This window comes from Apiospora phragmitis, assembly GCF_038363925.1.
Source record: "Apiospora phragmitis strain CBS 135458 chromosome Unknown utg000007l:2111988.0-4706623.0:1.0-2598199.0, whole genome shotgun sequence".
Classification (NCBI taxonomy): Eukaryota; Fungi; Ascomycota; class Sordariomycetes; order Amphisphaeriales; family Apiosporaceae; genus Apiospora; species Apiospora phragmitis.
Genome location: NW_027117406.1, coordinates 1,857,641 through 1,878,984, shown reverse-complemented (window position 1 = coordinate 1,878,984; position 21,344 = coordinate 1,857,641). Strand labels below are relative to the sequence as shown.

The window sequence follows — 21,344 nt, the reverse complement described above, 5'->3', positions numbered from 1 at the left end:
TGCCCGCGGATCTAGGGGCTTCCTAAACCTGCAGGCGAAGTCCAACGGATTCCGAGCCTGTGATTTAGCCATCCATATCCCGAGCGTCATCCTGGCTGCAAGTCATTCTCAAGGCAGACGACCAAGTGCACTGTGATTCAGTATGTGACTCCATCAGGCGCCAAATGCCCCGGACTGCTCTGCGGAGTGGAGTGCAGGTACCACCTTCCACATAGACTCCTGTGCCGGCAATCATAAGATGAAGTCAAGCAAATGCGTCGCATTAGTCCTCTTGGGTGACTCTCTAGGCGCAGTTGGTTCTGTAGACGCAGACGCTGATATGAGGAGGAACGTTCGGCATATGGTATGGGTAGCATGGTGCTATGTTTGCGCCGCAATCAAGGCGGCGCGGCGCGTCGCGTAAGCATGCGGGCAATCGGGCAGTGTCTGCAACGTGCCATCCCGGGTGATTCAGATACATTTTTGTAAGTAGGTACTTCGTGGAGGCAGACAGCTACCGGCTTAGCGGTACCGCACATAGCGATTTGCTGAGATTGGTCGTTGAGCCGCGGAGCTTTCGAACCTGGGGGCCGATACGACGTGTGGGTTCCAAGATGATCAAAGCGGTAGGCCAGGGCCAACTGAGGGGCCTCCCGCCCCCTGGCCCCCCTCCCTCCACTGGCAACAGTGGCACAGGTCCGCACCTTTCCGGCTATTGACAGGATCGCACCTGCGGGCACATCTTCAAGGGTAAATGTCACCCCACCTTTCACCGGTGATTTCTCCAAGAAGCTCGTCGCAGCAGTCGAACCAACAGTCACACTTTTGTTTTACCAATAGCTTATCTGCCACGCAAAATATCTAATGCAAGGACCCCAACCAACTACCTGGCTTAGTAGATACGAAAGTCACGCATCTCATCATCATCCAGCATCGAAACTCTGGCGATGGTGGTTTTGTGTGACTCAAGGCTTTGCCGCCGTAATCGATCCCCTTCAGCCACACGCATTGAACAGGCAATATTTCATCGCAACTTATTACCATCTCTCAGTCCCGCGAGTTGCCTCCAAAGTGGGGGCCCAAAATCTGCCCTTATCACACGACATCAACGTATGATCCATTCTAGAACAGCATGTTGGAGGCACACCCGGATGTGTATTACATGTAACATCACGGCGTACAAGAAAGGCTTTTACCGTTCACTATGGTGAAGTATCTATGACAGCCGGAATCACCAGCACATCCCGTTTCTGACTCTGTGTGAAGCGAGTGATCGTGTTTAAATTATACAGAACCTAGGAATCCAAGTAATCTTCAATACTATCTAGTTCTCGTAGTATCAAAGATACTGGGTGTAAAACAGGAAAAAAAATGATCAAATGTGACACACAGCTGAGCATCCGTTATGCAAGGATACAACTTTGACGATATAGTGTTAGATCGAAAGTATACCCTTGGTTAAAGACCGTCCCGATTGTTAAGCATCCATCTCTGATTATGCCCCTTCCCGTAGCAGCGGAATACAAAGTGGGTTTACGCAAGCCTCCATAGAAACAGAAACACCCCTGATACTAAGCGCAATATACCGAAACGAGGAAACATCATGACGTTTTCTACCAACAAGGGTTTGCCATCCCATTATGCCGAGGCGGCACTGAAATCCCAACCATAAAAGGAAACTCGATCGCACAGGTTCAAAGCCAGATCGTTAAGGTAAGTTTCGTCGCCTGATCTTGACTGGAACCTTTCCGCAAGGAGAGACCGACCCGAATGGATAAGCCCCAGGCGGCGCTCCAAGATTTTGCTGACCTGCCAGCACTTCACAGTCATATAGGGTGACCATGAGGGCTAGTGTCAGTATGTTCAGACGCTTGGCGAAAACCGACCGGGGCATGCGTGGGGGCCGCCCCCGAAAGGCACCCACGAGCCCTCGGTGCCGGCAAGTGAGAATTTGAGAGTTTCCGTACCAGGCTCCCTCCGAGAGGAATCTGCCGGGCCAGAACTCATTCACTCCATGGGATGCGTTCTCTCCGGTACACCAGAACTCGGGATCCATATGAGCTGGGGTAGAGCTGGCAATGCACAAGTGCTTTCGAGGTATGGTCCAGTTGTTGACGGTTCTGTCTTCTTCCGGCCAACGGACGAGGAAGCCGTGAACATGGAGCCTTAGGGTCTCTGCAAAGACCGCCTGTAAGAGTGGCTGATGCACAAGTTTGTCAACGTCGAACCTGAGCGGATGATCCCCATTTTCTTGTATACAGGAGCTAACCTCCTCTCTGACAGCTTGAAGGAGTGACGGGTCGAGGAAGGTCTCGACGGTGATCCAGAAGGAATTTATGATTCCATTAGTGTTAGAACTGTAAAATGTGTTAGATCATGTTCTCGTCGCACAATATCAAAAAATCGTCTCTTACCTCCAGATGAAGGAAAGGTCCGCCGATGCCTTTGCTGCTGCATCAAACCCATCCATGTTGGAAAATGCCTCCTCTCTCTCGCGGAAGAAGCTGCTTCCCCAAAAAGGATCGTTCCCTTCTTCGTCAACCGCTTTAGGTGTAAAGTTGCGGGCTGCCCAAGCCCGCCAGTCAAGCACGGCTGCTAGGGCTCTATCCCGAGCTTGATGGGCCTTGCGGTTCATGAACCGGGGTCTCTTTTGAATGAAGTCTGTGATATTTTCGTCGATCAACCACATGTCCCTGGCAAAAGAGGGATGGCGCTGTATCACAGCGGGTCCGGCTAAAGCGTCTACCGCAGCTGTCGTCAAGTCAGACTTGAATATGTCCATGATATCTGGCAACTCAGTCCACTCCTGGCTTATTTGCAAAGAGGAGAGGCGCTTGGTCACATTGGAGCTCATTCTATGGAAAAGAGTCGATTGCCCACGTCCCAGGAGTAGGCGGTTCTGGATAACACGGCCATGGAAGTCAATCCGATTATGGGGCTTTACAGAGCTTCCGGCCCGCGGCGTGAAGTGTTCTCCTGAGTCGTCCAAGCGGCAGGTTTCTGCTGCCTCTTTAGGAGGAAGAAATGCATTCCTCAGGAACACATGGTGGAGAGATCTGGTCGAAAGGCTACGCTGCTTGAGGAGGGCAAAAATGTTTTGAGCGCCCTGGATGATGTAGACTTCTTGGAATAGGGCCTTGAGGCGCACAGGCTCTCGCTGCCAGAATACAGGAGACCTGTGTGGTTGTCAGCGGATGTTTACCAGGTGAAAGTGATTACCTACGTTAGCGCATACTGAAGCGGGTCTTGGAAGAAGCCGAAGGGCACACGTCCCAGAAGAGGTATCGTATGAGGGACTAGAGGAGGTCGGTGGTCCTTCTCCGTCTCCATTCGTTTAGAATGATATGTGGCTCTTGTCACCCAGTAGCACAACAAGAGCACACACAAGGTACCGAAGACGGCGTAAGCCGTGAGTAACTTGAGGGGTGGAGGATGTGTGATAGTTCTCCATGGCTTGATCGAGTAGACTTGATTCTCACATGGGTCAGTTCTATCAGTGGAGAGAACGTGGAATCTCAACCATCCGACTTTTGAGCTTAAATATGACTATAAGACTTACTTTTGTATTACACGTCTATTTAGTTGCACACCTCTACTTGGTATATCGTGTGATAGACAGACGCCCTTGAATTGGGGTGTTGGTTCTAGGACTCTGTATACACGCACGCGGGCCGGCGCGCACATGTAAAAACTGCACTTGACTAGTCCTCGGATGTCTCTCGATTGTTGCCTAATGGCCCCCATGCGAAGTAGCACTTCTACTTACGTGTAGTTACTTGGATACATCTTCGATAGCGATATTGCAATATCTCCCCCATCACCTATCATCCACTAGTGGCAGTCAGCGCCTCACCTCAGCCCCCCATTCACAGATGTGATCAGCCAAATACCCTAAGAGGGTTGTAGTGCATATAAAAGGCAGAAAATAAGTGTTATTCATAGTGCACGCCATTTTCACATCGCCCGCTGCAGATGGTGCGATTGACGTGTGATGTGGGGAGGACACGGGACCCGAGATTTTCAGCCCCCATCAATACCACCTTGTCCATCCAACTGATATGATCAGCTCCGCGGTGGGGGGTGGTAAGGCACGTCCCGGTCTTGCGTCAATGATTCATCAACCAACCTTGGACACTCATAGGCGAGCGCTTGAGCCAGGAATTTCCCGCGGTGTATGCACGTCGCAGGAAATGCGCATGACCTTTCCACATCCGTGGGCAGATCCACGCCGCTTGTCCATGTTCTCCGACTCTAGGGGCCAAAATAACGGCATACTAATCGGCTTATATCATCCCAATTAGGCATCATATGCGGCTTCGGGGCTATCCGCTGCCGGTGTTGGTTGGGGCTCGAAACCAGCATCTTGCTAGTCTTCTGTGTTGGTCATCCTCAATATAAAGTCGAAGGATCAACCATCTGCCACGCCATCTCCTTGTTACATACCACTATAACCAAGTTGACTCTCAGCCTGACAACATGGACGCCAGCCAATCCTTGAACTGGACTCTCATCAATCAGATGGCCGCTGCTCTTACTCCAGAGCAGCGTGACCAAGCTGAATGGAGCATTCGCAATACCGGTAAGATCCGATTGAACGACTTCCAGGTACGTCTTACGTCCCCTTTTCACCTGTACCTGCTGACCACTTCCTTCGTAGATGGCGATCGGCTTTCTTTTTGCACTTGCCTCTCTGGCCTTCTTTGGCCGTATCACCATCCGTCTCTGGTCTCGTCGGCGAATCTACCTGGATGACGGTCTCCTGATTGTGGGATATGTATCCCTGATTTTGGTGACGGCCATCTTCTACAAGCGAGCTCGGATAATCTACCTTGTCTTTTCTTTGATGCGAGGAGATCAAGTTGTTTCTTTGATAGCTATCCAGGAAATCCAAGACGTGTATAACCAGATGTATTGGTCCTTCTGCTATATCACATTTATGTGGACGACCATCTACATGGTGAAACTGTGCTACTTCGCGTTTTTCCGAACACTTCTTTCACGGATGCCAAGACCCCTGATCAGATACTATTGGGTCTGCGTTGTTTTCACCATCATTGCTTGGTTGTTTTGCGTCCTGCAGCAGCTAATCAACTGCCCATACTTTGGGGCAAGCTCATGTGAGTCCGAATTCTTCGGATGCTGGGAGCTTCCACTAATCAAACGTGTAGCGAAATGCTTCCCTACGCTACCAATCTCAGACTCGCTTCTGAGCTTTACCTTCTGGATTGGACCAGTTCTGGATGCGTTGACAGATGCTGCAAGTAAGTTTGAGAGCCAGGTGTGTGTCATGATATGATCTCTGACTGTCTCCAGTTGTCTCAATCCCGATTCTCGTCCTTCGCAAGTCACAAATGGCATTGCTCACTAAGATCGGGCTCGCTGTCTTTCTGTGTCTCTCGCTGTTCATGCTGGCCTGCTCGATCATCCGCGCGGCGGGAATGTACTACCATGGTATTCTTGATACACCCTGGGGTGTGTTTTGGTGTCATACCGAGGCCTGCATCGGTGTGCTCATGGCCTCGATCACCGCATACCGATCAGTGCTGATGGGGTCGGGGAAGTTCTTCAGAAATTTCCAGAGATACGTGGACAGGGTAATACTGATGCGGGCACATGAGGCCGAGCAGCCTATGAATGCCCAAAAGCAGGCGTCGACTGTCCGGGACCGCTTTTGCTATTTCCTGCTGTCTAAGATACCGAGTGCGACCCTGACGGGTCTGTCCTCCATGTTGGCCGAGTCAACGCGCGCACAAGAGACGAACAGCTACTTGTCGGCAACGGAAACAACACTGGATGTGGAAGTGGCAGATTATCATTCCCATCTGAAGAGCAATCGCTCTACGGAATCTGCCCCGGCTCGAACTGAAGCTGAGCATTCTCGAAGTTCCCACCAAGGTACTTCACCATTCTTTCAATCTTACCAAGGGTGACGGGCATCGAGAGATACTAATTCGTCCTTAGATTCATCAGATGCACCTAGCTCCGGAGCCGGGGCCGGGGCCCTGAGTTCGGAAGAGCCTGGAGATCACCAACGTCCACCCGGTCGCGTTGCTGCTTTCTTTCTACATTTATTATTCCCGCCTTCCTACCAACAGATCCTGCAGCATAGGGCTATCGGCGCAGAGCGCAGGGAAAGTACAATCCTTGATTCCTGCAATCTGGCTTACCCTTAAAACGGCAACATTACAAATATGTTACTTGATGCTACTTATAAGCTAGTGTGGCCACGAGAGAGCGATACTTGACCTATATTTCTTTATCTTGTTGAAAGTGTTCATTTGAGATGGCTTAACGACGGAAGTCCCTGCGTACAAGGTCGAGATCTCCTTTCATTCTCTTAGTGTTGTTGCTTTCCGATTCTACTAGTTGTCCAGAGCGCTTAACATGCGGGGACATTACTAGGAGCGTGAATAATATTATTATTATTAATAGTACGCCGTAGGCCGAAGGCCTTCGGTACATCTACCTAGTCCCTCGTGTAATAAACCGTGCCGAAGCTGGACTAAAAATACACGCTGCCGATATCGAAAAATCTACCTCACGTGCTCGACGTTACCGTGCTGGTTCTCACCTACCAGCCTAGTGACCCTTGCTTTAGGGCCTGAAGAGATTATCCGGGTTCAGGTGGTCCCCCGATCTCCATTGCTAGCTTATACAGCGGCAGTCGACCGGTCCGTAGGAGCCACTTTGCGATTACCCTTGCTGTATCCTTCTTTGCAGTAAGCGCCGCTAGATCGCGGCGAGTTCGCAGTGGACTAGGTGCTAGCTGTCTAGCTAGCTGCTCTTGCCTTTCCTCGAGGTCTTTGCAGTATAGAATCAGGTGTTCAGCTGTCTCCCGCCCTTCACCGCAGTTGCATAGCGGCGTCGGGACGTCTGGAACCCGGCAGGTGAACAGGAACGACCTAAGTCCTATTCTTCCGGTACGTGCTTGCATTAGGACCGACGCTTCGTGCTTGAGCATATCGTCATAACGACGGCACGCTCCCCAGTCTGGCGGCGACTCTGCAGCTAGTTCGCGGCGGCCTCGCGTAGGAGTGACGGCGTGGAACCATCTTTGCGTGAATAATATTTAGTCAGTGAATACAGATTTTGGGATCACGTGCAAGATACACCTATAATTTTTTTTTGTTTGTTTTGACCAAATGAAATGCATAGTACGAGAGTGCCAGGAACGGATCGTTAGCATTCTGATCTGGCCACGATATGGTTGTGCGAGGAGTCCTGCAGCTTGGCTTGTTTCGGGTCCATTTTTGGGCCTGCGAAGATCGGCGGATAGACGGGAGACATCCATGGTTAATTTGTTATTTTGGGGGCGGTAGTGAGTCGGGGGGCCCTGTGCCGGATTGTCAGTTTGGTGGAGAAGTGACTGCGCATACCTGAAGCGCTAACCCTATGTTATCACTCACTTACTTACCTTATGTACCTAGGTAGGTACATTATGTACTTATTTAATGCATGCGACCGCAGGTTGTTTAGGTGGGCAGTTAGGCGGGCAGGGGCAACTCGATGCAACCAACAACGTAAGGGATAGGACATAGGGATACTTCAAGTGCCTAATTTACTGGATATTCTTGCACTCTCCCCCAACCTGTGGTATTCTCCCTTCCTCAGCATCTTCCCCATCTTCATTGACCGCCCGAAAGTCGAAAATGTCATGGCACACGATTCTGTCAACGGCAGGCATCCTGCTGAGCACTTCCCTCGGATACCTTATCCATGTCGTCTATAACCATCGCCGCAAGATCAATGAACTTCGCAAGCAAGGTGTAGTGAGTTAAACACAAGCACACACACAATTGTGTCAAATGTACATGACTGACCCGGCTGGAAGCCCATGCCAAAGGAATGGAGCTGGTTTACCGGCCACCTCCTCGTACTTCAAGAGTACGTGAATCGAATTCCTCCCGACTGTTCTGTGCAGTTTGCCATGCGGGATCTCTGCCAGGAGTATGCCAACACCGAGGTTTTCCTCATGGACTTCTGGCCAGTCTACCCGGCACTATTCACGGTCTTCGGCCCGGAACCGGTCAATCAAATCTGCAATAAGTACAACCTACCGAAAACGGACGTTGCCGTTAGGTTTATGCACCCAATCACCGGTGGCCCTAACCTTCAGGGTATGAACGGCGACGAATGGAAGTACTGGAGATCCTGTTCAATCCCGGGTTTAGCACTGGAGCCATGCTCAACAGCGTTCCTTATATTGTCGATTCGATGCTGGTTTTTCGCGAGAAGCTCATCGAAAAGATTGGGAAAGGGATGTTCCCACTCGATCAGTTCACAAGTAAGCTGACCGAGGAAATCATCTTGAAGGTCACGTTGTAAGTTCCGTCAATGTTCATCTGGCGATCTCTTCCTCGGACTGATGATTAAAGGGACGACGATTCAAACGCACAGCGACGTCAAAATCCTTTGACGGCGGCACTTGGGCGTATCTTGAGCTGGCACTCCTTCTGGGATCCTCGCGTGCTTATGAACCCGCTCCGACCGTTGATCCAGAAGTACAATGGATACCTAGTGAACACCTACATCCGCAAGGAATTGGACAAACGGTTCCAAGAGATCAAGAGTGAGAGTCTTTCGGGTGATTTCAAGGAGAGCCCCAAGTCCATCAAGTCCGTTGTTAGGTTGGCCATCGAAGCGTACTTAGCCGAGAACCAGGCTACGGGCGCCACACAAAAGAATGCCCTCGACGAGACTTTCGCGGCATATACTTCCTACCAAATCAGACTGTTCCTTTTTGGTGGCACCGACTCAACCGCCTCTCTGATGGTCTACTTATATCATATGCTTGCAAAGCATCCGGACTGGCTTGACAAGCTGAGACAAGAGCACGACGAGGTTTTCGGCAAGATCCCCGACGACGCCTCGCACCTCTTGAAGGAGAACCCAAGCCTGCTGAACAGCTGCAAGGTCACCCAAGCGTTCATCAAGGAGACGTTGCGAGTCTATGCGCCCGCTGGAACAATGCGCGCCGGACGTCCAGGAGCGACCATCAAGGACCTGGAGGGGACCGAACTACCCATAGACTATGTTGGCGCGAACATCCTCCACCAGGCGCTACATACCAATCCCCGCATTTGGCCGAGAGCCCGTGAGTTTCTGCCGGACCGGTTTCTTGTTGGACCTGAGCACGAGTTGCATGCAGATCCATCTGCATTCCGCCCCTTTGAACAGGGCCCAAGGAACTGCATTGGCCAGACATTGGTTTGGAATGAGCTCAGGACGGCCTTGATCCTGACTTGCAGGGACCTCAAGATCACAGATGCATATGATGAATTTGATGCCAAGAACGAGGCAGCAATGGGCATGTTGGCGAGATTGAAGAGACGGGTGTTTGGCGAGCCGATCAGAACCCTGTATGGAGATCGCGCGTACCAAACGGACACTGGAGGGCTGCACCCCGTCAATGGCTACCCATGTCATGTCGAGTGGGCAAAATAGCCCCCAAGAAGACGGAAGGCGGGAGAGGTTTAGTGATCTAGTTATGTTTCATTGCAGCAGATGAATGGGTCGATTTAGCCGGTACCGAGCTGATAGTACATTGATTGAATTGCGATTATCTCTCCATCAATTCGCCAGTTTTCATTTCGGCCCCGCAACCCCGTAATTATTGATTCACATTCTGGGCGACCGGCAGATCCAGGTGGTGCTGAATTGACGCCCGGATCTCCCCGGATCAGAAGGCACAGCCAACTGCTAGGGGGCTGAGCAGGCATGTGGTGCTGGGGGATGGGGGCCGCCTGAACCGTTGGTTACATCCAACGCAGCCAACATTTCAATTATATGCAGCCCGACCGTGTCAGCGTGTGGTGGTGTCGCGGCTTTATCCACGCCCTGCAACGGATTCCTGCAACGAGTTGCAGTGTACCCGCGTATTTGCCAAGTATCACCAGAGCCGAGATGAATATATTTTTGCCGCGCATGGCGTGCCGTGATCAGCGAGCGACCGAGGCGTGCCGTGCAGCCTTGTCACATCATCTACTCAGGTGCCTGACCGGTTGCCTGATTCTGCCTTCGTTTTTCGCGGCGGTGGGTGGTACTTCCCATGCATTGCCACTCCTGTCTCTGGGTGTCAGGGCAACCCCCGAGTTAGGACCTTATCGATCAAGCCATCCTTCACGCTTGATGCTTCTGATCCAATTACCCTAGCAACATAGCTATAATCAGTCACATCATTCATTCGTGCCCAACAGTTTGATGGTAATACCCTCCACTTACACCTGGTGAAGGAGAAACCTGATGCCCCTCACAATAGATCATTCCAAATGGCATCACCGATGACTTCAAACGAGAAATCCGACACTGGCCAGAGCGTGACGCCGGCATCTTCTCCCAAAAGCGCATCGTTTTGGCTCGTGATCATATCCCTCTGTCTCATTGCCCTGACGGCGTCCCTCGATGGATCCATAATTGCCATTGCGCTCCCGCACATATCGTCCACCCTCTACATAGGCGACAAGTACGTTGAGGTGGCCAACTGCTTCGTTTTCGCACAAACCGTGGTGCAGCCGGGTATCGCCCAACTATGCGACATTTTCGGGCGTCGCTGGCCCATGATCATTTCTGTCACCATCTTCGCGCTCGGGAGCGGCATTGCGGGCGGTGCCAATGGCACTGCGACCATGATAGCCGGTCGCACAGTCCAGGGTCTCGGAAGCGGCGGCATCATGCTCTTGGTCGAGTTGATTGTCTGCGATATGGTCCCGCTGAGGGAAAGGGGGAAGTACTTGGGCATCGTGCTGTCTACTGCTGCAATGGGCTCGATACTAGGCCCCGTCGTGGGTGGTGCTATCGCGGATCGAGCGTGGCGCTGGTGCTTCTTTCTCAACCTTCCCATCTGTGGCCTTGTTCTCCCGGTTATGTTCTTCCTGCTTCGAATCAAGCACATTCCAACCCCTCTGAAAGATCTAGGTGTGAAGGTAGACTGGGTCGGCAACGTCATCTTCATCGGGTCGATCGTCTCTCTACTCGTCGGTCTCACCTTTGGTGGTACAGTGCATCCGTGGTCATCCTGGCACACCATCGTTCCCATAGTGGTGGGATGCGTGGGCTGGGCGTGTTTCCACGGCTACGAGCGTCTCATCAAAAACGCGAACCCGTGCGTGCCTCCACATATCTTCTACAACAGGACCTCGGCAGCGGCCTTCTACATGATCTTCGTGACCTCGATGCTTCTTCAGTGGGTGTGCTTCTTCTGGCCGGTCTACTTCCTGGCGATCCGGGGCACGACCCTGCTGCAGACCGGCGTCAACTTCATGCCGTTCATGTTCCTGCTCATCCCCGGGTCCGCCGTCGCCGGCATCGGCCTCTCTAAAACGGGACACTACCGCGGCCTCCACTTGATCGGCTTCGTCTTGAGCACGCTCGGGCCCGGTCTCAACACCCTGCTCGGCCTGCACACGCACGCCGGCGGCTGGGCCATGCTCCAGATCGTCGATGCCCTTGGCCGCGCCTGCATCCTTCCAACCACGCTACCAGCCATACTGGCCAGCATGCCCGAGAAAGACGTCGCGGCGGCCACGGGCGTCTACTCCTTCCTACGAAGCTTCGGCTACGTTTGGGGCATTACGGTCCCGGGCATCATCTTCAACAACCGCTTCGGCCAGCTGTCCTACCGGATCTCGAACCCCGTCGCCCGGGAGGCGCTGGGCGGTGGCAGGGCGTATGAACTCGCGAGCGGGCCCTACGTCCAGACCCTGAGCCCCGGGGTCAAGTCCGAGGTCCTGGGCGTGTATCTGGATGTGCTCAAGGCGGTCTGGTTCGGGGCCATGGCGTTTGGCGCCACGGGGCTGATCGCGGTCGCCGTGGAGAAGCATGTGCCCCTGAGGACTGAGCTCGAGACGGACTACGGCCTGGAAGGGGAGAAGCGCGAAGATGTGGAAGACTCCAGTAAGATCGTGAATGCGTGATGATGACACGCATTTGGGGATATGAGACTCGAATGCATATGAGGGACAGTCAAAGTAGCGTTAGGAGGGCATAGAGGATCTGTGGTTTATTACTCTACAAATAGGCTCCTTAGAAGAGGTGTTTTGGCTACTTGATATTATACCATGTGCAGGGCTTTCCGAAAGATACGAGCTCGGCTTCATGCGTAGATTTCAATAGAGAGTGTGTTGCACGAAAGAGAGCGTCAGATAGGGTATAAAGTGCTAACTAAAGGAAGAGAAAAGGATCACAAAAGAGAAGTGCCATGTGCTGCTTATATGTACAAAGGAAATGCTAGTATAGCGCGCTAGCCGCGTTAAGGAGCGTACCCTGTCTACCTCTCACTGCAACAGAGTGATATGATGGATTCCCAACTCAGATAGAGGTGAGCTGCATACAAAGAAGATTATATCAATGTCCGAATACATACCCGGACACTTCGAGAGCCGCGGATTAGGAGTGTCCTACTAGGTCGGTTTAGCCTATCTCGCGTTTTTGCAACGCTGAGAAGAGATGGGTAGGTGGTTTATGGCCCGTGTGTATCCACCTTTGATACGACGGGGTCTTCCGGAGGTTTGAAGACATCCAAGGGAGACATATGTGATTAACTTGGATTGCCGACGGAGTGTTGCTAATTGAAGATGGGTATGGTACGCTGCACATCAACTATAAGCGGTGGAATAGAAGGTGCTGCTGACTTCTGCTGACTTCTACATGACGTGTTTGGTGTTCTAGTGCACAGCGGCAGTCTTGCGGGGCATGGCCGGTATAATAGACGAGTGTCACAATTTTAGAGTAGGACACCAAGTGGGCGACTTTCAAGGTCCATATCAGAACCTTTTTACGTGGGTCCAATGGGATTCAAACATTGAGGCACCAAGTCGGACGGCATGCGCTGTGGGGAGTCAAAGTAAGTATGTAGGTAATGTAGCAGGGCCAGAGAACCTAGTCCAGCATGGTGGCTGACGTAACTAGGTGCACGTGCACACATCGGCTTATAAGCCAAAAAAAATAGTTCATTTCACTACAGAGCAGATAGATCAGACATACACACCACTTTTCACTGAATTATGCGTTTGATTGCAGTCGTCATACGATGAATTTTACCGAACAGAAGGCCGCGTTCTGACAGGAATAGCTCCTGTTTAGAGAGTGCCGACCACAGCACCATAGAGCATACGTGTTGTGTGTTTTCATCACCAAAGTTAACACCAACCTAACTACTATTTTTAATAATAAATTAAGGAAAAATTACAAAAATATAATCTCAGCGAATTTCTATTTCAATACAGCTGGTAATATCAGAGTCACTCTCAGAATCGGAACTAATAGCCTGGATCTTCTCATCTACGTCACTTTTAGCTGGGGGGTCCTGCTGTTGAACCCCCATCCCCTGCTTGACTTCCATGATGTCCCGTATCGTAACGTAAGCCCCATTGGGGCTCTTAACTGCCTGACGGGGTTTGGGCTTGCATAATTTATGCAACTCAGCTTGCAGTCGGTCCCTCTCCTGTTCTAAGCTGGCTATCTGGGCGTTCAAGGTATTAAGCCCCTTTCCAAGATTGCGAACCAAAAGCCTCCTGCGGGCGCCATCCAACTGCGCGCCCCCATCCCGAGCCAGGACTTCGATTTGGCGCATATGACGGCGTGGGCGCTTCCCGGAGAAGGGTCAGCTCGTTAGGAGGTGGACTGGGGGGCGGAGGGACTGCCCCTGGGGCTTGGCCTTGCTCGTATCTGCGCAACCTGGATTTCAGGGGCTTAGAGATATCTCTTGGGTGAATTCCGGTAACTTACCACCCACTAGCTATTACTTTTTCTTTAAAATTAGACTCGCGGGCCTTATGCTACGCTTAAATAAAGTTCGTTTTATTCACGTTTATATTAAATATTAATTAATAGCGGAGAGTTAAATAATTACGCACTCATCGCTTAAACATCGAAAAGGGGTTTATATTTAAAGGCTGCAGCACGTGGGAAATGTGCGCAGGTAAATATAGCAGTTAAACTTTACTTATAATACACTTTTTTATAAAGTAGTCCTAGGCGTGGCTGCCGTGGCCATCTAAGATAAGCAGGCGCAATTAGTTAGGGTCCTACGGCTTAGTCCGCGGCAGATAGATATTAAGCAGCTATACTATAGCTAGCTCGTTATTAATTTATCCTTTTAAAGACGCGGCGAATAGCTAGTCTTTAATATCGATAATTAAGTCGAAAAACTCGTCGCTTAAGTTTAAGACTATTATTATTATACGTTAACGCCTTTAAATATAATTAAAAGAGGTAGCGTAATATTATTAGTGTTAATAAACTCGATAGCCGTCGCTTATTCTCCGTGGGCGGTATTTTAAATAAAAACCTTAAATAATTTTAACGGGCCGATTATATAGTAAGTACTTTTTAAGCCTATAATATTATTAATCTTATTCGTATTATAAATAAATTTAAAGGGGATATATTAATAAATGCGTAAAAGAGATTATAAAGAGAATAATACTTAAATATTATATACGTAAAAGGATTAAAAGGGTTAAAAAGACTAATTTAATAAAGTTCGTTTTTTTAGATTTATTAAAGAGATTCGCAGCGCGACATTTTCCTTGTGTACTTATATACGCACCTTGACCTAGCTAGTTTAGAAATTATTAATATAAAAACTAATAATATTTATTATTTCAAGGACTTATTAAATAAATCGTTATAGGACGCCGTTATAAAATCTATACTAAGGAAATTAAAAAACTGCTTAATATTTTCTTCGAATATATAATTAACGCGCTTAAAATCCATGGTCTAAGAGAGTATAGTTTTAATCTTAAGATATCGAGTAATAAATCTTTTTACTTAATAAATTTTAAAGGTATAAAGGGTCTCGTTAGCTTTCAGTATACGGTTAATAAAAGGTTTAAATATGTTATGCTTAAAGGTAAAGCTTAGGTTCGTTTATCGAAGATCCAGGGTACGAAATGTATCTCTTAAGCAGTAAATAGTATTAAACATAAGCTTAAATTTAAGCTTAGTACCTTTTATTAATAATACTTTAATATAGCCTTTCGGCTTTATATTAATTAATTAATAGTAGCGTACGTAGTTTTAAATATATAAGCTTTAATATTATTATTAAGCTTTAATACTTAAGCTTAATATAGCTTTAAAGCTTTAATTAAGTTATTATTACACTTTAAAAAATATAACCGACGCTGTGATTAAATTTTATTAATAACCTTTAAGGCTGAATTTTTTTTTCTTTATTAGCCTTAACGTTAAGTCTTAATTAATCTTATTAAATTTAAATTAAATAAACTCCTTTAATAAGACTTAAAAAGCTTAAATAATTTATAAATATAATTTATTCTCTCTTTCTTTAAACAGTTTCTATTAGAACAGCTGGAACTAAAGCTGTTTATATTGCTCTAAAATAGGTGCCACGTGCCTGCGCGTACGAACCCCTTTTCTGTTTTTAAGAGGGGCATACGATGCCCATCGTAACTAGTATTATAAATAGATATGAACAATAGAATATAGTAACATAGCACCACTTAAACCCTATAACGAACGCTATCTAGGTTCTAAAAGAAACCTAGTAAAGACGTACTAGGGTTTATATTAATAATACGAGAGAGTATCTAAACGTGCGGTAGAAGTCGCTTTTATTAATATAATGAGTAATAGTTTATAAAAACGAAGGTAATTAAGGGGCGTAGGCTTAAGGGTATATATAATAGTTTTATTAAAGCTGTTTATTTTATTAATAAGTTAAGATTAATATTTAAATTAATTATTAAAATAGAAAGTATTTATATAAAATATATAAAATATATAAAATATATAAAAAACGTTTATCGTTATATATCTAATCCCTCTTTTATTAATCCGAGTTAGGTCGCTAGGAGCGTCGTAATCCCGTCGCTCCTAGATTACCGGGAGCGTCGTGATCTCGTCGCTCCTGGATTACTAGGAGCGTCGTGATCTTATAGCTCCCTTATCTTATTTATACGTAACTTTTAAGCTATCTTTTATTATTTGCCTTATCTTATTTATCTATTCTTATTTATTTATTTTTATCTGTCCACTTTAATCTATCCTCAGTTAGCTGATCGTGGTATATTATTATCGTATTATTACTTATTAACGTTCTATAGCGGTGTAGTAGGGCTATTATTATTAACTAGCTTTTTATATAGGGTTTCGTAAGCGCCTCGGGTTATCCTGGCTCCGTGCCGGATAATGGATTTTAGCCGCCTGTTTAGGTTAGGTTATAATACTATTTCTCCTCTCTTTATTACTTTGTTTTTAAAGTAATTAGTCGTTATAAGTACTCGTTATTCTCCTATCGTATCGGGATTTTTTATAAGTTTTCCTTTTTTTTATTTTATTATAATATATATTTATTATAATATATATTTATTATAATATATATTTATTATAATATATATTTATTATAATATATATTTATTATAATATTAGGTTGTATTAAAAAGTTTTTTATTAAAGCTTATAAGCGTTCTTTTTTTTATTATTTTATTATTTTTAATGGTCGCTTAGCCGATATACTTTATTCGTATTATTTTAAGAATAAGAAGTTTAATTACTATATTTCGGATCGTTTTTTACGCTACGAAAAATATGTAAGTCGTGGTTATTTATACGATAATTTTTTAGTAGCTTCGTTTTTAAAAAAGGTTTTAACGTAATAGCGTAAGCTAGACGAAGATAAAGAGGTTATAAACTAAAAACTTCTATCGCTATATTCGGAATTAATTAAGCTTTAGTTTTAGCTTACTAGAGCGGCGGGTCGGTTATTACGGATCCGGAAGATTCGTCGGAAAGTAAAAGAAAGGGGTGCCGATTTATTTAGTCGTAATATAGAGGAATTAGATAAGGAGGACGACATCCTCCCTATTTTAAAGGGCTACGAAAGTTGTTTGGTAGGGGACCTCTAGTTTATGGGCGTTCCTCTTAACGTGGACTGGGCTTCCTTAGGTCTGGCTGATTTCGGGGGTCTGGGCCCTCTGGTACCTCCCGCTGATCCTGCTGTTCGAACTCCCGAAGCTCTTCCGCGGCGTTCGTCAGGTGTTTTTTAAGTAGGTAACCCTTTTATTAAACGAGGTATTAGTACCTCCGTTTAGTTTTTTTTTATTAATAATTTTTTCGACTTCGTATTCGTATTAATTTATTATAACTTTTAGTTATGTATTGATCGGGGTATTTTCGGAGGCTGGCTTAAATAAAGAGATATAAAATATAGGGTGTATTTGTATTATTTTAAGTAGTAATAATCGATAATTAGTTTTTAAAATGATTTTTACGATTTTAAATAGTCCGATTTTTTAAAGTTTAGTTTATCGCTTAGTCGCTTAGTTTTTATGTTTCGTTATAAGAGATATACCTTTTTTTTTCTTTTAAGGTTAGTCTTTTTAATTTAGTTTAATCGGCATACTTTTTTATTCGTTATTAGAAGAAAGTGAGGTCTTATTATAACGTAATTTAGAGTTTTTTTAATTTTTCGATTTAAATGGTCGCGATTAATACTAGCTCTTTTTCTAAGGGTTTTCGGGTAATTTCCGGATTATATCCGTAGTTCGCTCGGAATAATAATATGCGTATAGTTTCGTTATCCGCGTTATTATAAACGAATTAAATTATAAATAATAATCGTACCTAGTTGTCTTATTTATAATTAATATAATAGCGTAAATATTATTTTAAAGTCTAGTTTATTCGCTCGGTTTATTTATTCGTCTAAGGGTAGTAAGCCGTCGATAGCTTATGTTTAACGACGAGTTGTGTTATAAATGACCTCTAGAATTTAGCGGTAAACAACTTGTTTCTATCAGAGATAATCGTTTCGGGTAGTCCGTACTAACTGACGATTGTTCGAAGGAATGTGTAAGCTAGGTCACTAGTATTACTAAATTCCTTATACGGTAAGAAGTAAGTATATTTCGTGAATTTATTCGTAATAATTAAGATGCTATTATAATTAACCTTAGTTATGGGTTTTTTTAATAGGGGCAGCTTAATTACGAAGTTAAGTGCGATTGTCTTCCACGCCTTATTTAGCGGTAGGATCGGCTGTAATTCTTCATATGGTTGATGTCTAGCGGCCTTAGCTTTGTTATAAAGGTCGTATTTATTAATTACTTTAGCCACGATCGGCTTGAGGGTTTTTATAGTCGAATTATTTAGTAATTCGTTTCCAGGTTTTAAATATTCTTTAATATCTATGTATAGGGTATTTATAGAATTCTTTAATAAAGTTTTTACGATATTATTTAGGGATATAGATCTTGTTTTAATAAAAGGTAAAACCGTTATAGTTTTCGAGATAATTTTTAAAGTAATTCGTAGGGTCGAGGTTTTAATTAAATTATTAAAACTTAATAACTTATTTATTATTACATTAAACGTGGTTCGTAACGTTTAGTTATTCTAAGGGTGCGAGGTTATTATTTTAATCGTAGGTGAGAATTGTTCGCGTTTCGGGCGGAACCTCTTTTTAATAGTCCGGTTGTCGGCTTAGTATATTCGGCGCGACCGTTCTCGTTACTTTTTTAATAAATAATAGTGAGGTTAAATTTTAAAAAGAATTTAAACTATCGTATTTATTATTTATTTAACTCTTTAATAATAATAAATATTATAAGGTTTTTATAATCGGTATAAACTTTAATTAGTTTTTTTATTTCGTTAAAATAATATCTTTATTTTTTATAAGTTTTAATAATAGTTATTAATTTTTTATTATAGATTTAATAATTAAATTCTAGTTTATTAAGCTTTTTCGAGAAGAATACGACAGGGTGCGACTTTCCGTTATCGTTTCGTTAGCTTAGTTATTTTTTAATCGTATAATCCAATGTATCGGTTTCGACTTTAAAGGGTTTAGACGGATTTGCTACGCGAAATATTAGTTCGTTAAGGATCCGTTTTTTATATCGTGAGAGGCCTTATCTTCTTTTTTTATTTATTAAAATAGTTCGTCTTTCTTTATTAAGTTCGTTAGGGGTGTCGCTATCCTGCTAAATCCGGGGACGAAAATCCGGTAATAGTTAGCTAATCTTAAGAAGGATCTGACTTCTGTAGCGCTTATGGGCGTAGGCTACTCCCTAACTGTTGAGATTTTCGAAGGTTCTATTCATATTTCGCCTGGGGATATTATATATCTTATAAAGGTGACGGATCGTTAGTGGAATTCGCTCTTTTCTAGGTTAACTAATAGGTTAGCGTCCTGTAGCTTTTAGAGTATTAATTTTACGTGTTTTTTATATTATCCTTTATTTTCTAAATAAATAAGTATATTATTAAGGTATATTACGATAAACTTATCGAGGTATTTTTATAAGATATGGTTAATTATTAATTAAAAGCTAGCTAGTATATTAATTAAGCCGAACGGTATAGCCTAGTATTCGAAATATTTATACTTAGTTCGGAACGCGGTTTTCTATTCTTTTTTTTTAATACGGATTAAGTTATACGCGTTAAGGAGGTCGAGTACTATAAAAATTTTAGCGTATAGTAGTTTATTTTATAAATCGCTAATTAAAGGTAAAAAGTACCGGTTTTTAACAATAATTTCGTTAAGTTTTTAATAATCGATATATATACATTATTTAAGTTTCCCGTCCTTGCTCTTTTTTAAAACGAAAAGGATAGGGAAGCCTGCTAATAATATAAATATGTTACAACCCGACCTAACCATGCGGCTAAAAAGACCCTACTTACCGGCACGGAACTATTATGCCCCGAATAGGCTACGATACTATAGCCACGGACCGCACCGCTAGCTATACTAATACGAAGCTAGACCTTCCTTAATAACGAGTAACGCTATTACCGCGTTTAGCGATAAAACGAACGCGCTTATAAAGTAACGGCGACCGTTAATAAGTTACGTAACACGGTAAACGATTAGGCGAGATCACTAAGTAGTATAAAACGTAATTAAGCGAGATTACTAAGTAGCGCAGAACGTGATTAGGCGAGATCACTAAGTAACGTAGAGCGTGATTAAAAGAGATCATTAAGCGATAATAAATTAATAAAAGAGGGATTAAATATATAACGACGGGCGTTCCCTTTATATATTTTATATAAATATTCTTTATTTTAGTAATTAATTTAAGTATTAATTTTAACCTATTAATAAAATAAATAACCTTAATAAAACGATTATAAATACCCTTAAATCTACGCACTTTAATTACTTTTGTTTTTACTAATTATTACCCGTTATATTAATAAAAGCGATTTTTATCGCACGTTTAAATACTCTTTTATATTATTAATATAAACCTTAATATATTTTACTAGGTTTTTTTTAAAACTTAAATAATATTCGTTATATTTTAATTATTTTTATTCTTACGAATTATTATTTAAATTTTTAAATAATAATATTATAAAAACTATATTTATATTTAGCCTTAATAACACCGTCTAATAAGGAAAGACTCTTATTACTACCTTTAATACCTCTTAACGGGACCTTGTTATAAATGTTAATAATAATAATAATAATAACGAGCTTATATAATAAACGCTAGTTAAGCGAATTAAAGAATTCGAATAAAAGAACGCTAATTACTAGCATTATTACGTTAAACTTAAAAAGGAGTATAACGAGCTCTTAATTAAAGGCAATTTAAAATAAACACCTTATAATATTAATAAGCTACGCGAGAAAATACGTCTCCTTTATATAATTATTAATATTATTTAAACCCTTATCGTATTAAAGAAGGGTATAAATATTAGTACGTTAACCCCTTTTAACGGGATAAGCGGGAACTTTTAAAACTTTTTTATTCAAGTTAAAGCTTATTAATAGTTTTATAAAAGAACGTTCTAAAACTTTACTTAATAAGTTATTTATATTACCTCGTTTTTTAAAAGTAAGATATTCGCTTAGTTCGAACCTAATTTAAACGAACTTATAAAAAATAATTAGTAAGTCGAGTTATGTCGTATAGAGGTATAACGTATTTTCGAGAGTTACGACGGCTTCGAGCAAGCTTTTAAGTCGTTTTTCTAAAACTTTGACGAAAAGAGATAGGCGGAGAAGGAGTTAAAAACCTTTAAATAAAAAGGATTAGCCGCTTTTTATATAGCTAAGTTCTAATGTATGATAGCTTGATTAAATTGTACCGAAGTTATGAAGATTATGATGTATTATTAAGGATTGAAGGACGATATTAAGGACGAATTTAGCCGGCTTGACGCCCCCGATAATTTTCTTTCGTATATAGAGTTTATTATTAAGATCGATATTTGTATATATAAACGACGCCGCGAAAAGCAGGGCGGACTTTAGCGGTGAATTAGTCGAACCTTAATTAATATAAGGCGACTATGTTAATATAATTATATACCGTTTAAGAATATTACGATATATAATTATTATAATAAGCTTATAAATTTTAACGCTATTAAGT

At 43.8% G+C, this 21,344-nt stretch overlaps 5 protein-coding genes across 5 annotated transcripts; 3 read left to right on the top strand and 2 right to left on the bottom strand.

Moving 5' to 3' along the window:
* Positions 1-1,687: 1,687 nt before the first annotated feature.
* On the bottom strand, positions 1,688-3,430 carry PG994_008185 (uncharacterized protein; the record flags this gene model as incomplete). The annotated part of the gene is made up of 4 exons (XM_066859594.1): positions 1,688-2,336; positions 2,394-3,155; positions 3,203-3,303; positions 3,365-3,430. 4 exons carry the CDS (start codon positions 3,428-3,430, stop codon positions 1,688-1,690), a joined length of 1,578 nt encoding a protein of 525 aa, XP_066715081.1.
* A 1,025-nt stretch (positions 3,431-4,455) lies between these two features.
* On the top strand, positions 4,456-5,909 carry PG994_008184 (uncharacterized protein; the record flags this gene model as incomplete). Its single annotated transcript, XM_066859593.1, has 4 exons — positions 4,456-4,584; positions 4,637-5,096; positions 5,148-5,240; positions 5,293-5,909. 4 exons carry the CDS (start codon positions 4,456-4,458, stop codon positions 5,907-5,909), a joined length of 1,299 nt encoding a protein of 432 aa, XP_066715080.1.
* Positions 5,910-6,589: 680 nt separating this feature from the next.
* Positions 6,590-7,416, bottom strand: PG994_008183 (uncharacterized protein; the record flags this gene model as incomplete). Its single annotated transcript, XM_066859592.1, has 2 exons — positions 6,590-7,031; positions 7,394-7,416. 2 exons carry the CDS (start codon positions 7,414-7,416, stop codon positions 6,590-6,592), a joined length of 465 nt encoding a protein of 154 aa, XP_066715079.1.
* A 212-nt stretch (positions 7,417-7,628) lies between these two features.
* Positions 7,629-9,423, top strand: PG994_008182 (cytochrome P450; the record flags this gene model as incomplete). The annotated part of the gene is made up of 4 exons (XM_066859591.1): positions 7,629-7,748; positions 7,811-8,118; positions 8,172-8,300; positions 8,355-9,423. 4 exons carry the CDS (start codon positions 7,629-7,631, stop codon positions 9,421-9,423), a joined length of 1,626 nt encoding a protein of 541 aa, XP_066715078.1.
* Positions 9,424-10,247: 824 nt separating this feature from the next.
* On the top strand, positions 10,248-11,891 carry PG994_008181 (MFS general substrate transporter; the record flags this gene model as incomplete). The annotated part of the gene is made up of 1 exon (XM_066859590.1): positions 10,248-11,891. One exon carries the CDS (start codon positions 10,248-10,250, stop codon positions 11,889-11,891), a length of 1,644 nt encoding a protein of 547 aa, XP_066715077.1.
* Between the last annotated feature and the right edge of the window lie 9,453 nt (positions 11,892-21,344).